The following is a 16,324-nucleotide window of genomic DNA, read 5'->3' on the forward strand; positions in this document are numbered from 1 at the left end:
TTTCGGAAATGAAAGGGAAACTGAGAGAAAACTGAAAATTTTACAGAGAACGTAAAAGTTTAGGTCAGGTGACCAAAAAGTTTATATAGTGTCCCAATGATAAATACAACGACGGTAGTCATGAAAACCGCCCTAGTAAGTATTTATTACGACAGTCAAATAACATCAACCGACGTGGTTAGTAAAAAAGCTTTTTGACTTTTTGTATTCCGAAAACGACGTGGTTAGTTGGGCGCTACACGACAAAATTTTACTTTTGAATACGTGAAATTACAAGTTACCACGTCGTTTTTTTATATGGACCGAAGTTGTTTGTCGAAACCTCATTTCCTGTAGATTTATGACCGACGTTGTTTGTATGTTTAATACGTCTTCCGTGTTTTACGAACCGACGTTGATTCCTTCTGTTAAACGTCGTTAGGGTTTATATAACCGCCGTGGATATGAAATTTTTTCTATAAATTGAGTTTTTTTCCACGGTTTCTTTCAGTTTCAATTTTCAATTAGGGTTTCAGTTTCAATCTCACCTCTTAGGAGGCAATTGTTTGGATGTTGGTGTGTGTGTGTGTATGATTGTGTATCTGATTCACATACATTTACACATCACCAACGTTGAAAAAAATTTCTCTCTGAATGAATATCTGTGGCTGCTGTCATCAAAATTTTAAAAGGCAATTGTTTGGATGTTGATGTGTGTGTGCGTTTGTGTATCTAAAGGACACAAACACACTCACATCATCAACTTCCAAAAAATTGTTTGTCTGACTTCAAATATGAGGCTGCTGTCGTCAAATTTTAGACGCAAATTTTTGGATGTTTGATGTGTTTGTGCCTTTGTGTATCTCAAAGACATAAGGACACAAACATCATCAATTTCTAAAATATTGTCTTTCTGTGGTCCGATTATGATGAGGAACAAAGTTCCATCTGGTAGGATTTCGAAACTCTTGGGATCTCAGGAAAAATCTGATTCTGTCAGCGGTTTTCTATATAAACCGTCATGGTTATTCTCAATTCTTGTCATTAATTTGATCTACCGACGTAGGACACAAAAATACCATAAATAAATAATAATAATAAATTACAATTGAGATGACAGTTTAGATATAAGTTGAGACGTATAAATTGAATAAATACGACAGTCTCAGAAAATTGATTATATCGGCGGTTTTCTATATAAACCGTCGTGGTTATTCTCAATTATTGTCATTAAGTTGGTCTACTGTCGTAGGATACCAAAATCCAATAAATAAATAGTAAAAAAATTATATTAATAAGACGACGGTTTATATATAAGGGTGGACGTATAAAGTTAATAAATACGACAGTAAATTTTAACTTTATGACGTGGTAAATTTTATTATACAAGTTAATTGAACAAACCAACGTGGTTAGTGTTAAAGATACCGTTGTAGTACGATTCAAGAAATAAGTCGATAAATTTATCTTTACCGTCGTTGTACATGCATTTAATACAGCAGTAGTTTGTAATTTACCGCCGTGGATTGTTTCAAAATTATACGGCGCCAGATACGAAAGCTTGGTCGTGTTTATTACAGAATAAAAACGGCGGCTGTTTTTTAACACCGTCATGTTTACTTTCTTCGTCTGTGGATTCATACCTTCTACCGTTGTTTGTTTTCTCCGAGTTTACTCTGAGGAAAAACTTTTTCAATAAGACGTCGCTTTTTTAATTAGGTGTGTCGTTTTTTAAAAACAGCAATTGGAATCTCCATTTTTTAGATGTTTAAGTTAATCATACACGGCGGTGTTATAAAACCGTCGTCTTTTCAAAGATAACGATGGTTTTCCGTCAAACCGTTGTTTTTTTCTGGTCGTTTTTTTCACTTTTTGTAGCAGTGTATGCTCAACTGATGAAGCATGGGGATCCTCTCATTTAAACAAGGTGAAGTTTGGTACCTTGAAACCTGGGGATAGAGGTATCTGATCAATGTAAGCCGGATATGGTTTTCTGTAGGTGGGCCTTTCTCCTCTTCTGGCTTCAGGCTCCATCATTTCTCTTATCATTCTCAGCAGTGCCCCCATGTCATTCAAAGCATTGATAAGGTGTGGATTTCGCCCCTGTTCTGGCTGGGTGTGGTCAATCCTGTGCTCCATTCTGCATGGCCTGTGCAGAGCTTCCTCCATATATTCTTCCTCTTCTTCAAGATCCAAATGATTCCTCCAGTTTGCCCCCGGCCTGTTCCTGTCATTATTGGCCAAAAGGTTAATTCCCCATCTGCCTCTCATGCCTCTTGCTGGTGGAGGGAATAGATTGGGGTCCATCCTTCTAGGTCTGTAAGGCAACACAGCCGGTGCCTCAGGCAGAAGTGCCAAGGGCTGATCATGTTGGGCCACAAGTTGTGGAATAGGTGGAGGTTTTGGCTGATTCTGGGAGACCTGAACTAGTGTAGGGCCTTCTTGCCGAACTGGAACCTCATGCTCTTGGATTGGAAGGGCTCCTCCCCTCTGTCCAGCTTGGATCTCTCAATGCCCTGGTATTTTAGCTATCTGTGCGATGAGAGGGTTCTCTTGGTATGGCCATGCCAATCCTTGTGGAGGGCCGTAAGGGAGGTCTAGCTGCTGGACCACAACATCTGGGTTTGGAATCCTGGCCATAGCAGCTTCACGGTCCTTCCTAAACTGCCTATTAAATTGCCATTGCATCATGGCTGTCATGTTGTTTAGAGTATCCTGGCTCCTTTGTGCTGTGGCCTCCTGTCGGAACACAGCTTCCTGTATCTAGTTCAACCTCCTGGAGCCAGACCTAGAACATCTACTTCTGGTACTGTCATGGCCTGATTGCCTAGCATCACTTTCTTCTGACTCCAGTCCTTCCCGGAGAGCTACTTGATCTCTTTTCATGGCACAGCGTGGATTTTGGCTAGAACTTCCAATATTCATATACTTTTAGAAAATTTCTCTAGGAGTATGTATACTGAGAGGTCCCATTGGGCGTGCCAAATTGTTCACCCGTTTGATGTTTGCTCTTGTGATGAAAAGGTAAAGTTCCCCATTGCCTTGAAAACCTTTAACTGGTCAATAAGTCAACTTTCTTTAGTATGCGAGCGTGTCACTGCTAGCAATAAAAATTCTAGCAGACTTCTTAAGAATAGATAACTTGCGCCCCAAGTTACTGGTTTCTAAACAAACGATTGTGAATTTGGGTGAGGAATATCTCCCAAGTAAGTTCTTTTCTTCCCTCAGACTGGTGAAGACTTCACAATTTTTCACAGTACAAAACTGGTAATTCTGGCCATAATAAATGATAAGATAGTAAACTATTTCTAGGCAGAAGTGCCTTTTACAAAACTTAAAAGAGAAAAATCAACTCTAGAAAGACAAAAAGAAGGCTGGACTTCCATTTCTGCTTGGATAGAAACTTCTAATCCGGGCTAGACTGGGTAAGCATGTACTGGACTAAGTTATCAACAACTTCAACTACTAAGCTTCAACTGTAAATAGATACTAACGTTCGAGTTTGGCAGAGCTTTAATCGATTTCAAACCCTGGAAGGCTTTTTGAATGGGCAGAATTGTGGCTTCTTCAGTCTGAAAGGGGTAGAAGTGGCTGGACTTGAGGATTTATTAAGCTGGAACTGCACTGTGACACCTGTTCTGCTTGATTAGGACTCTCCATAAATTTGTTGAGGTTTTCATATTTACCCAGACTTCGCTTGTTTTGGCTTTTGCTGAACCAAATTTGTAACGAGAGGAATTTCGTTTTGAATGACTTATTTCTCTAAGTCTGAACTAGAAGTTCTGATTTATAGCTGGCTTCTTTTGTGGCTCAAATGAGCTTTTAGTTGCTTCAATTTGTTTGAAGGTTCTCAGAGATCAAGTGATCATTTTGGGTTTTTGTCTTTGGTTGATTTTTTGGTTGTGTCTTATTTATGTTCACCCTCTCGTATATTTATAAGAAATGTTTTGGAGTAGGGTTCCTAATTCTTTTAATAATGGGCAGCAAAAATTCTCAAAAGATCTCTCATTTTTAAATGCAAAGAAAAAGAGGTTCTATCAATTCTGGCAGATAAGCTCTCAATAGTCAGTTCCTAAGGCAATCATTTCCCTGTTTTTCCAGAAAGAAAACCAAACCCTTCTTCCAATTTAACTACTCCTTGCAAGAGTTCAAACTGTGATATTTATTTTTGATCTTCTAGATGAACAACTCCATGCTTCCTACTTATCTTTTTAGAAAATATGGCCTGCTTATCCCTTGAAAATGATGTCCACCCAATTTTTCTGGATATAGAAAAGGATTCTGATCTTTTAGCCCCAGAGTTTCAGAGAAGTCCCTCTGCTAATGACCTGCTTTCATTAATTACCAATCAACTCTCTTGTCATAGTTGAAATTGTTGACTTTTCAAAGTCAGGTAGTCACGTGGGTTCTGAGAATAGACTTTCCAAAAAATCAGCTGATCTTATACTCCATGTTTTGAGATCAATGGTGAGTATTTAGATGCTGGGCCTCTGATGTGGATTTTGGGCTTTCTCTATTTTTGAATCAAAGCCCAGTCCTCCGTCTTTTCTGTTTTGTGGGCCTTTCTTCGCCTAGATGGGCTTGTGCTTGTGGATTTCTCTTTTAGCCCAAACAAAAACATGGAAATTGCTTACACTTTACTGATAACAACTATGTTTATTGTGTATAACAACCTAAGTTTTGCCACAACAATTGAAGTTAAAAATTAAAAACAACATCAGCACTCCATGGGAATCAAAGCCTATAATCATAATGGTCAATAATATTTGTAGAAAGTCAAATTATTTGTAGGCTTTTCACTTCAATGTAAGCACAAAAAATGAAGGCCGCAAACCATAATTTGCCACAACAGTAGCTTCTTCTCTGTAGTGGTAAGTTAGAACACGCTTCAGTATAATCAAAACCCTTGATGCTATAATGAGTATTTAGCATCAGTGCTAATATATTCCTTGATGCTATTAAAGGTTTAGGCATAAGAGGTCAACGCTTTTTTGGCACATGGTAACAACTTACGCATCAACGATTATGTAAATAGCGAAGCAGTAAATAATATTTAGCAACGGATAATATCCGAAGCGAATGACTATATCATATGCATCGGTTCCCAATACTTCGTTTCTTAAGTACCTTTAGCAACGGATATTATCCAAAGGTAAAAGTCAATTTTCGCATAGTGTTAGTCCACGTGCAGACATGACAGTTTCATAAATGTTGCTTGAATGTGAAGAAACAGAAGCCTTCCCGAATTTTGCAAGCTACGTGCCATATATGGTTGGAAAGATAAGACATATACATGTCTGAATCATATTGTTACAGATTTTTCTAGAAGGTGGAAGATCCCTAAATCGTGTAGCAATAGGGATGAGCTGTATTTCTCTATGGAATTAGGAATTGTGATCTTTACTTTCCTACTTTGATTTCTTGTTCACCAAGACTTTTTGGACGAATTTTTAATCAATTGTAGGGTTTAGAACTCTGATATAATCATATAAAGGGCTAGCCAAGGCTCCGATACATGGGATTCACGTCCTAAGGACATCAACTGCACAAGAAGAGAAAGCTGTCGTTGAATTCTTTCTTCTCCTTTTTCTTTTAATTTTCAGTTCTTATGTATTTGTTTTCAATTTCATTCAAGAACATGAGTAACTGATTTCTTATAAGTTAGGGCTTAATCTTGAAGCCCTAAATGTGATTTCAATTCTATAAATAAGTTCGAATGGATTTTCAGTTTCTACAAGCGTGATGATTTCGGTTTCTCTTTGTTGTGTGAATTATGATATTTTGTTTCTTTAAGTAGCTAACTTTGAAACATGTATTGGAATTAAATTGTTGTAGAACATAGGTTAATTTTCATATTGCCCGTGTTCTTGTTTGCAACGAATAATTGGGTTAAGAACTAATTATGAGAAATCGATTCTTGAATTCCTAATAACAAATGCCATGTTTTAGGGTTTTTGTGACAGTCATATTCTCTTTGCTCTTAATGAATTCTTGATTGTTAATTTGAGTAAATACCATCTTGGATTTCAATTAAGAATACAAGTATTGATGTAAATGTCATACACTTTATGTACACTTAAGAGATAATCATACAACTCGAGTCAAATGCCATGATCTTATTGTGATTGTAGTCATCATATGCTTGCTGGAAATTGATTATCCATTGTTGTTTATGAATTGATTGATTGTTTGGAGGTGGATAGTGAGTCCTAGCAATTGTTCTTGACAGATTTAAAACCAATTCTTCTCAAAGTCTAATTTAAATTTTCTTTTCTTTTCTTTTCTTTTCCTTGCTTTGATTTACAAAATTAAATCAAAACCCCTTTGGTGTGGAGTGTGTGTGGAAGTCCTTGTAGCTTCAACTTTCTTTTGGTTTCGTGTTTGTTTTAGTTTTCATTGTGTGACATGATAAACATCTCTTTAGATGAGAATGACCCTTCCTTTCTTACATCTCTCTCTCTCTCTCTCAAGTAGTACTTCATCTCATTTCTCTTTATTACAATATTAGCTCTACTTAAACATTTTCTTGTCCATATAGTCTGATGAGAAAAAACAAACAAAAAAATCGTCAAGTCCAATACCCGTTTATTGATGGTGATGATGAGTGGCAAATGGCCTGCACACCAACACCAAGGAAATCCCTAGTTTGACCACCTCCTCCTCCTGCAGCAATAGTTTCTTGTTGATGATGATGATCATTAGTAGTAGTAGTAGTAGCCGCACTACAATTCTGTATGCTGCGGCGCTTGGCATGATGATCATGGCCATGATCATCTGGACTAGTAACTCCGTAGAGCCCACAAACTTTGCTGATATTATTCATCCCAAAACTCCCCAGCAATGGCGCCTCACTCGAAGTTGTTGACCCAATTTGAGCGGCTTTCTGCAGCAAAGCCGTGGCTGACATTTTACTGCTGTAAAAGGAAGGAACATCACTTATTATATTATTGCTAATTAAAGCAAGCGATGAACTAGAACAACTACTACTAGTAGTGCTAGTACAAGTAATGCTTTCTTGATGATGAGGAGCATTGCTGTTTGAGATTGAATAAGGTGATGGTGATGAAATCAGCTGCTTATTTCCAACAACCCAATTATTTATCTGATCATAATCCGACGGTGGAGGACAATGACGATGATGATCATGATTCTTATTATTATTGTAATTGTTATTGCCGCCCATCATCCATATAGACATCCCGCGGGATGCCTCATCATCAATATTGTTAGGGGTTGAGATCATTGGCTTGAAAATGGAAGAAAAATATTGCTGTGCCGTGATGTTATTATTCGGCCCTGCTACTGCTCCGATTGAGTATCCCATGTACTGATAATTGATATTGCCACCCATCGGAATGTTGTTAATATTGGATGCTGCGTTTACTCTAGCCGTTTCTTCAGCCAACGCATCGCAAAAGGCCCGGTGAGTGATGAAGCTATCACGCCTGCATGTCAACCACAAAATTATATATTACACAAAACTGAACCCACATCAACTAAATTGGAAAATAGAAACTAATTATTAGAGGCTCTTAAAAACATGGAAAATAGCACTTCACAAAATGTAAATTAAAAAATTAAAAAATGACCACTGATTGAAAATGCATTTGAGTTAATTTTGTAAAAACAAATAATAATAAATTTTTTTGTGTATATATATAAACACATATATTAACGCATATATAATTGAAACCAATATCTATTAAATTAAAATTAATCTAGGAAATGAATGAATTAAAATTGGAGTGTATATACCGTGAAAATAGAGTCCCACAGTCACATTTGTACTCCCGAGTGCCGCAGGTCTTTGAGTGAGCCTTCCAGTCTGACTGCACGGCATATCGCTTGGAGCACTTGTCACACTTCCACTTCTTCTCCCCATGTTTCCGGCAGAAGTGTTTCTTGATGCCCGTCAGATCTCCGAGAGCCCGGGATGGGTGGTGGTGGACGCAACTCTTTTCAGGGCACACATACACGCGCTTCCTCGGTTCTTTGTTTGTTCTCTGCTTCAGCTTCCATGGAAGGTTGTGGCCGCGACGATGGAGCTGCAGGTTTTGATCTCTTTGGAAGCCCTTGCCACATATTTCGCACAAGAATCTGTTGGTGGCCATCAGAGTCTTCGGAGACAAGGCTATTACTTCAGCTTCAGGATCTGTACATCCGTATGTATATAAGCATATGTATGTACATATACATGGAAAAAACAGAAAATAATTAAAAATGAATTGACTAGGAAATGAAAGAAGCTTGCCTGGGTTTCCTGGGAGGTTTCTCTTCTTTTTCGCAGGAGGAGGAGGAGGAGGGCTAATGGATCCAGCAGCTGGGTCTTGAACAAACCCATTCATTGGTGGAATTGATTCTTCATTTAAAGCCATGTTTCAAACATTCAAGGCTTTCTCTTCTCAGTTTTGACTCAATCTATAAGACACCTTGACAAGAAAAAGACAAGCTCTCACTAAGAATAGCATTAGTTAGAGACTTGTGATTTGGAAGAAAACCCAAGAGTAATGGTGTTATTATATGCGGTTTCAACCCTAACAACAAAAGCTATAATATATACAAGATATATATGATCTCTCTCTCTCTCTCTCTCTCTCTCTCTCTCTCTCTTAAGTTGCAGTCATTTTAATTATCTACTTTTTAGGAGGAATGGAATAATATATATTTTGAGAGGCGGTAAAAAGTTAAAGTTGGGAGGAGGGGCAGGAAGGCAGGAGAGAGAAAGTTGAAGAGCAAAGGTGCATGATGACACATATGATGAGGCCGGGAAAAAGCTTAGTCTACATGCCCTTTCCCATTTCGAATGATTATCCCATAATTTGTTTGCCTTTAGTTTTTCAATATTTATAATCCACTGTCTTTATTTATTATTTTATTTTATTTATGTATGTGACACTAATTTCTTTAATTTAATATTTCTTTGAGAGAGCTCCACTCAAATATTTGAAGGAAACCTAGCCAGCTAGCTGACATATATATTATCTATATATACATATGTGTTCAAAAGCAATTGTATATTATTGTAGATTGTAATATTTCTTTGGTTTCACGTTTACCACCATGGTAGGATACTTACCGCTGAACTGATGAGAATGAATTTGGGCGGCGCAGCACCAAGATAATGTTATAAACTACACAAATCCTATTAGTTACTATCATTTGCTATGCTTTATTTTATCTTTTCAAACTCTCAAATGAACAAATGAACAGTTTTCAGACAACTTTACATTCGAAATTATGAAAAGCTTTGGTTTAATTAATTTCCTGATCACCTTTCATTATAGAAATCCACCACTGTAATTTTCAATAGCTTATATGCTTAATACCTTTCTTCCTCCAAACTTGTACAAATTTTAGTTCCAGTCACTACTAGAAAAGCTCCAAATAAACCACGGATATACCCGTATCTGTGGCCTACTAATTAAAATATTTCAGTAACTTAATTAGTCCAACCTCCATCTCTTAAAAATAAGAAGAAAAAAAAATATGATTTAATGAGTTAGTAAGATAATTTTCTTGCTTCAACTATTGCAAAAAAAAAAAAAAAAACGATTTTAATTACAATAAGATGAATCATATGTATGCATTTCTAGTTGTTCTTTTAATTTTTCTTTTATTTTCTAGCTAGAGATGTCCTTCCATTCAGAGGCACCTTCTTTAATATTTATTTTTCACAACAGTAAAATCGTTTTCAGTTTGCTACCTCCTTAGTCAAAGTGAACATTTAAGACTTCCCTAATATAATTCTTTGCCTTAATCAAATTAATTAAGGGCTAATATATATAAGATTACATATGATTTACATGGAAATCTTACAAGTCTGCCATGCACGTGCTAAATGTCAAATGAAGATGAATCCAGAGGAAACGACCAAGTTTAACAAGTAATTAAAGGGAATAATCGACCCAATGACAGTACAACCAGGGCATCGATCGCCTCCTCAAATCTTCATCATCGTGTAAATCGATCATGAGATTTTCATATGAACAAAAGTTGGAAAGTTTGGTTATTGGTCATAGTTTTTGAATGGTAAATAAAACTTTTAAGCTTATCTTTATAGATTTCATGAACGGGGATGTCATGGAGTTTTATTTGTGAGGTTTTCAACTGCTGAGAATATAAGTTTCATGGAGTTTTATTTTGTAATCTTCTTTTTTCGATGTTAGTGGATCACCATTATGACCCGTACCTTCACATAGTCCAATTTGGGGATTTGGAGATTCATACAAATAAGCTTAATTGCATAAAATTATATAACATCTTTGCATATTCACTAATCTCTAATTAATTCGAGATGCATACTCAAACTGTTGATGTCCAAAATCGGATTCAACTTCAATGGATGAAGCGTGGAGTCTTCAGTAGGAGAATGGAAGGATTCAATCTCCGCTAAGTGAACCTTTGGCGAGGAGGAGATGGCACAGAAGAAACGGTCGTCAAGCTTCGGAAGCCAGTGTGGTGCCAGCCGAAGGCTCTCTAATGCTTAAGTCAACAAGAGTGTGATGAGTGGTAATTTTGGCAGAATAACAATAAAGATGAAAAGTGGTTACCCTTTTATCTGGGCATTATTCCTCTTTTATAGAGAAATGAAAGTGGGAGTTTGCAAAAAGTTTCGATGTGGGACTTTGTGCAAACCATTGTGGTGGCAACGTGTGTCCAAGGCTTAGGTTCTGTAGTTTGAGAGCTTCAGCCATTACCTTCAACACATAATTGTCGAATAAGAGGAAAGTGTCTCCTTTATTGTATGGATTGTTAACCTTGCCATAAGGCAAGGTTATTTTGGTATTTTATCTATTGTTCAAGCGTCTTGCTAATTGACAATACTGAATGTATGTCGAAGGTAAGTAGTGAGTAGAAATGAGCCAAAGTCAGGCATTTCATTAAATGGATGCTGATAGGCATAAATACAAAAAAAGCTTGATAAAGCTTAAAACATAGGTGTTGAAGGCGTAGGAGAACTTGAAAACGTAAATGCCAAAGGTAAATACTGTTTATTCGTAGTAATACTTAAGGTGATTTGCATTCCAGGTATGAGGTAGGGGCTTGCCGTTGGAATCGCAAAGTTGATAAGTGCCAAGGCGACAAACTTTAAACTTCATATAGTCCTTCCCAGGTTGGCGGAGGGTACCTTCGGCAGAGTTCTTGGTTGCCATTGAAACCTTGCGCATGACCTAATCTCCAAGTCTGAAGGCACGGGGCAGCACACAAGAGTTGTAGTACTTGGCAACACATTGCTTGTAAGCAAACTTGCACATGTTGGCCTGGTCACAAAGCTCTCAATGAGGTCTAGGTTTAGAGCCAGCTGCTCGTCGTTAGCTCCAGCGTCAAATCCTGATTTTCGGTAGGAAGGCTGGCCAATTTCCATTGGTACAACAGCTTCAGTACCAAAGTGGTTACTTTTTTATTTAGGCACTATTCCTCTTTAATAGAGAAATGCAAGTGGGAGTTTGGGCAAATTTTTGATGTGGGACTTTGTTCAAACCATTGAGGTGGTGCCACGTGTCCAAGACTTAGGTTCTATACTTCAAGAGCTTTGTCCATCGCCTTCGGTAGGCAATTTCCGTATCGGAGGAAAGTGTCTCTTAGGCAGGCTGGGATCATGATGATGTCATCAGTGTTTTAGGGATTGGCTTAGAAGTGTTTTACCTTTAGCAAGTTGTGGGTCTGTCTACATGCTAGTCTCCTAGTGTCGAATGTGCTCGATTGATTATGGTACAAACAATAATTCTAACATATATCTCATGCTCACAAGTTTACATTAATGTTTATAACCAAGTGTCTTATTAATTACATAGTCTTTAAATAATTCTTGATGAAACTCATCTTCTACCATTTTTGTGGAATATGAATTCCATGATCTATATGAACTATTCTTCACAACCTGAAATTGAAGAGAGAACAACTGAACCGACTAAGAGATTTTGAAGAGTTAGAGTTCTTGGACTTAGGTCACATTACCTTTGTTAGTTGCAGGTGTTGGCTATTTATATTGTTTCTTTTTAGCATGGTTGTTCCTAAGCGTTTGTCAATTGGTTGGTTGATCTCATTATGGTACCAATCATGCCGATTAGTAGTTTGGTTTAGAATAGGGGATCGTTATCTAATTGATGAATAACGTGTATCCAGGGATTACCATTTGGCCCACGGCTCATGGGGCGAAGTTAGTAATCCGAGGTCCGATGGACAAAAGTCTGGCCCGGCCCTTTATTTGGGCCCGCTCTAAGATTGGATAGGGCTTGGGCCAACAATTTGAAACCTTGGCCATGAATTCTAGGCCTGACTCGATTAAGTCCGAATAGGGCCAACCCGGCACGACCACAAATATAATAATTCTCTCAAATTTCAAGCTCCAATTTCTCAATCTCTCTAAATCCTCATTTCTTTGGCGGTGATGCGCTCATTCTTTTAGTTTCTCAAATTTCAAGCTCCAATTTTTTCAGTCTCTCTAAGTTCTCATCCTTCGTGGTGGTTGGTGATCTCATTCCTTTGTAATATAAAATTATAAAAGATTTAGAAAAAATAAAAATATAAGTAAACAAAAGAAAAAAAAAGGCCCGACTCGTCTAGGTCCATGGGCAGCCCCGGACGGTGACATTTGAAACCTTGGCCAGGCCCAGCGCAACCCAAAAATTTTTCAAAAAAAAAAAAAAAACCCATAAGGCTCGTCCCAGCCCGACCCAATGATGAACCGTAACTAAGACACATACAACAATGTGGAAAACCAATTATTGAACACTTTGCAATTAGCTCTCTTAATTTCTTCATTCAGTTCTCAAGGCCTCGCTTGTTTGAGCCCGTCTAGGGCCGACTCGGTTAATATTTGAAACATGCTCTAGTGTAAGAGAACCAAAACAACATAAGAATTTCTAATTCATGACTCAAACTAAGATCACCATCTCGCCTACGGCCCATTGTTCGAAGTCGGTAGTACGAGACATGATCCAAAGCTCAACCCTGCCCGTTGTTTAGGCACGTTCGGCCCATCCCGCTCTAAGATTGGATAGGGCTTGGGCTAAGGGTTTGAAATCTTAGTTAGGCTCGTAACCCGAGCCTAGTTAAGCCCGTCTTGGCCCGGCTTGCCCTGGCCATAATTATAATAAATAATAAATATAATACTCAATTAAATACTATACTTCTTCACTCAATTTTCTAACTTATCAAGCTTTATTCTCTCAAATTTCAAGTTCCAATTTTCTCAATCTCTCTAAAATCTTCATTCCTTTTGTTGTGGTGCTCTCATTCTTTTAGTTTCTCAAACATCAAGGTTCAATTTTCTCAATCTCTCTAAATTCTCACCCTGGTGCTCTCATTTCTATGTAATATAAAGTTATAAAATCTTTATATAAAAAAAGAAAGTAAAGAAAAGAAAGCAAACTACTAATTCCAATAATTCCACATCTAACTATGACAAACTAATTCCAATAATTCCACCACTAACTATTACAAATTAATTCCAATAATTTCACCTCTAACTATAGCAACAAACTAGAATAAATATTTGCAACATGCTATACTGTAAGAGAACCAAAACAACACAAGAACTTCTAATTCATGACTCAGAATTCGGTCATTAACTGCTTAGCGAGCGAAGAGATCATATATGCGTGACTTGATTCCGGTTTTTCATTTGGACACGAAATTTGAGCTCCCACAATTTCCATTATATTTTGTAAGGGGCGAGCTAGGGCTAGGTTTTAAAGGTTAATGCTAAACGAGGGTTTTCTTGGCAATGCAACAGAGTACTTTAGGAGTGAATTTACTGGGATTAATTAAGCATGAAAGCGATGAGAAGACAGCCAGCTGACAAAGGCAGTGAATTTTTGGAAGTGTGAGCAGTCGTCTCCTTGTGGGCTGACTTTTCCTGCTCACCCATAATCATAATCTAATCATGTTTTTGCTTTCCAAGTTTGTTTAGTATTTGATTTTTGGAGTTTTCCTGTTGAACTTTGGTGTCCTCAGAATATTCTCTCCTCCTCCAACACTCCCCCCAAAAGGCTTCAACTTTCAAGGCCCGCCCTCCTTTAGCTATAAGATTCCTATATAATTATTAATATATGCAATATGCAATATAATTATTAATATGTGCTCTCTCTCTCTCTCTCTCTCTCTTCCTGCATTAGTTATTACTTAATTAAGTTTAATTTCAATCAATTTGTAGTCTTAGGGACGAAACAAATAGATCAGACAAATATAATTCTCTCTTATGAGTTAGGAACCATGCATATAGATATTTGAATAGAAGGGTTTGGGTAAAAGCAAAATGTTGTCACCACTGGTATGTTTGTTTCCTGGCTTGTCTTATAACCTTGAAAATGAACAAGACTGCATTATTATTATTGCTGTAAACCTTGTTTGATCAATTCAATTCAATTCAAACTAGCTTTTGAAAGTATTCTCTGATTTCAAGGCATGGACATGTTCCCAACTTTGAACCAAACATCCAACGAAACCTTATTCATGTGAGATTACAGTACACCTAATTAATTAATTCTATATATGATTCGACTGAATGCTTTATACATACAGTACAAAAATAAATAGGATGAAATTTATGTTATCTATGTACCATGTATAATTGCAAATTGCACTCTTCGAAACCCTAGGGTGCAAGAAGAAAAAGAAGACCCTAGGGTTTGTTTTTGTAGTAAGAATTCGTAGAGAAGCAGGTAAATATTAATAATTAGTAATTTTTGTAGGTTTAAGTAATTGCAAGTTCAGGAATTAACTTCAATGGACAAATTATCAATTAGGTTTCGAAACGGTGCAGAGGGAGAATGCTTTTCACATTTGAACGAAATTCCAGAAAAAAGGAGACCAGATTTGGATCTAAGGAATCCATATTGCAGAGACTCACATGCTTTTCGCTTATAAAAAGTTGGAGAATATAAACTTTTTGCAAACCCACCTATTTCATTTTTATTTTTCTCCTTTTTTTTCTTTAAGTTATTATAATATGTATCACCCAAACTTATTACACCATTTTTGGAGACACCACAAACCCATGTGGCATTGTCTCGTTTATTCTATATTTGCACTCAATCTCAACCTTATACGTGCACATCAAATAAAATACCAACACAACATATCAGTTGGTAATCAAAAGTCGGCAATCTTCTTCAGTCTAGAATTATTTCATGGTACCAAGGAACTTTTATAGTTTGTCATTTGATTATATAATGAGATTTTCATGCCCTCAATTAGTTGTATAAAAAAAAATTATTGAAAAATCGTAGCTAAACCAGACCATTAATCAAAGAGGCTAATTAATCAGAAGCAAGAATATATCTTATCATATGCATTTCAATTTGGGAGTCCCACACCAATAAACACGATGCAAACTGAGTTGTATTTCAATTAAGGCATCTAATTGAGACCAACAAAATCAATAAACATGGTGCTTCAAGAAAGTACTTAAATTTCAATAATTTAATTGAGTTGTCAAATGATATTGGATTTAAGTGATTTTTTGTAAAGATAATCTTTGAATAAATATCTACAAAATAGACGGTTTGGATTCGTGAAATAAAATAAGGAATAGGCTCTATAAGAGTGTCCCTCAAATAAGTGAGGCATCCTCAATGAAATGTATATGTGTGAAACTAAGTCAAGAATTTCAAATTTTTAACTAAATTAAAATATATATATATGTTCACTAATTGAGAAGAGTCAAATTGTTGTATTGTGGTATGTTGGACTATGGACATGCTGTAAGCTAGCTACTACCAACAAAATGATCATGTAATAATGCAATGACATAAAAGATCGAAGATTCTCTTTTTGCCTTAGAAAGCAAACCTAAAAGCGCACTCATTCTCTTTCTTTCTTATAAAGGCTAATTAGCTAGCTACTATCTTTTCTTAGGAAGGGAAATGGGACCATCTGTTTTATGAGTGAGTGAGAGAGAGAGAGAGAGAGAGAGAGAGAGAGAGAGAGAGAGAATGCCCAACACAAAGATTCGAGAAAGAAAATCCACGAAAACAAACTGCATTTAGGGGGAACTTGAAGAAAAAAAAAATTGAATAAAGCATCAAATTAATTAGGAGGACAAAAGTTTTCCACAACGGAGATAAAATTAATACGTATAATCCAGTTGATGATTCTTGTCCACTGTTAGGTCACTGAATTATTGGGAGATTGGATAGCGATTAGACAACTTCAAGACAAAGACTTGTTTGAAAACTTCTTAATTAAAGGCGTTCAAACATTCAATGCAGGCACTAATTGATATAGACTGGCCAAAAGGCTTGCGATGATGAGAGGGATAAAGGTAGATAAAAAAAAGTGATATTTGTTATGTACCTTAATTGTGGTTCCGAAATTGATGGTTACATTTAGTTAGGTCTGG

At 36.7% G+C, this 16,324-nt stretch overlaps 1 protein-coding gene across 1 annotated transcript; it reads right to left on the bottom strand.

The window, feature by feature from the left end:
* LOC18787860 (zinc finger protein MAGPIE) lies at positions 6,323 to 8,519 on the bottom strand. Its single transcript, XM_007221284.2, has 3 exons — positions 8,231 to 8,519; positions 7,735 to 8,131; positions 6,323 to 7,424 (listed from the first exon to the last, which is right to left on the bottom strand). Exons 1-3 carry the CDS (start codon positions 8,352 to 8,354, stop codon positions 6,548 to 6,550), a joined length of 1,398 nt encoding a protein of 465 aa, XP_007221346.1. The 5' UTR covers positions 8,355 to 8,519; the 3' UTR covers positions 6,323 to 6,547.

This window comes from Prunus persica, chromosome G3 (assembly GCF_000346465.2).
Source record: "Prunus persica cultivar Lovell chromosome G3, Prunus_persica_NCBIv2, whole genome shotgun sequence".
In the NCBI taxonomy this organism is placed as follows: domain Eukaryota; kingdom Viridiplantae; phylum Streptophyta; class Magnoliopsida; order Rosales; family Rosaceae; genus Prunus; species Prunus persica.

Coding starts and splice junctions, on each gene's coding strand:
- LOC18787860 (XM_007221284.2), bottom strand. CDS start 8,354: ATGGCTTTAAATGAAGAATCAATTCCACCAATGAATGGGTTTGTTCAA. Junction 8,132..8,230: donor AAACCTCCCAGGAAACCCAG/GCAAGCTTCTTT, acceptor ACGGATGTACAG/ATCCTGAAGCTGAAGTAATA. Junction 7,425..7,734: donor TGTGGGACTCTATTTTCACG/GTATATACACTC, acceptor GTTGACATGCAG/GCGTGATAGCTTCATCACTC.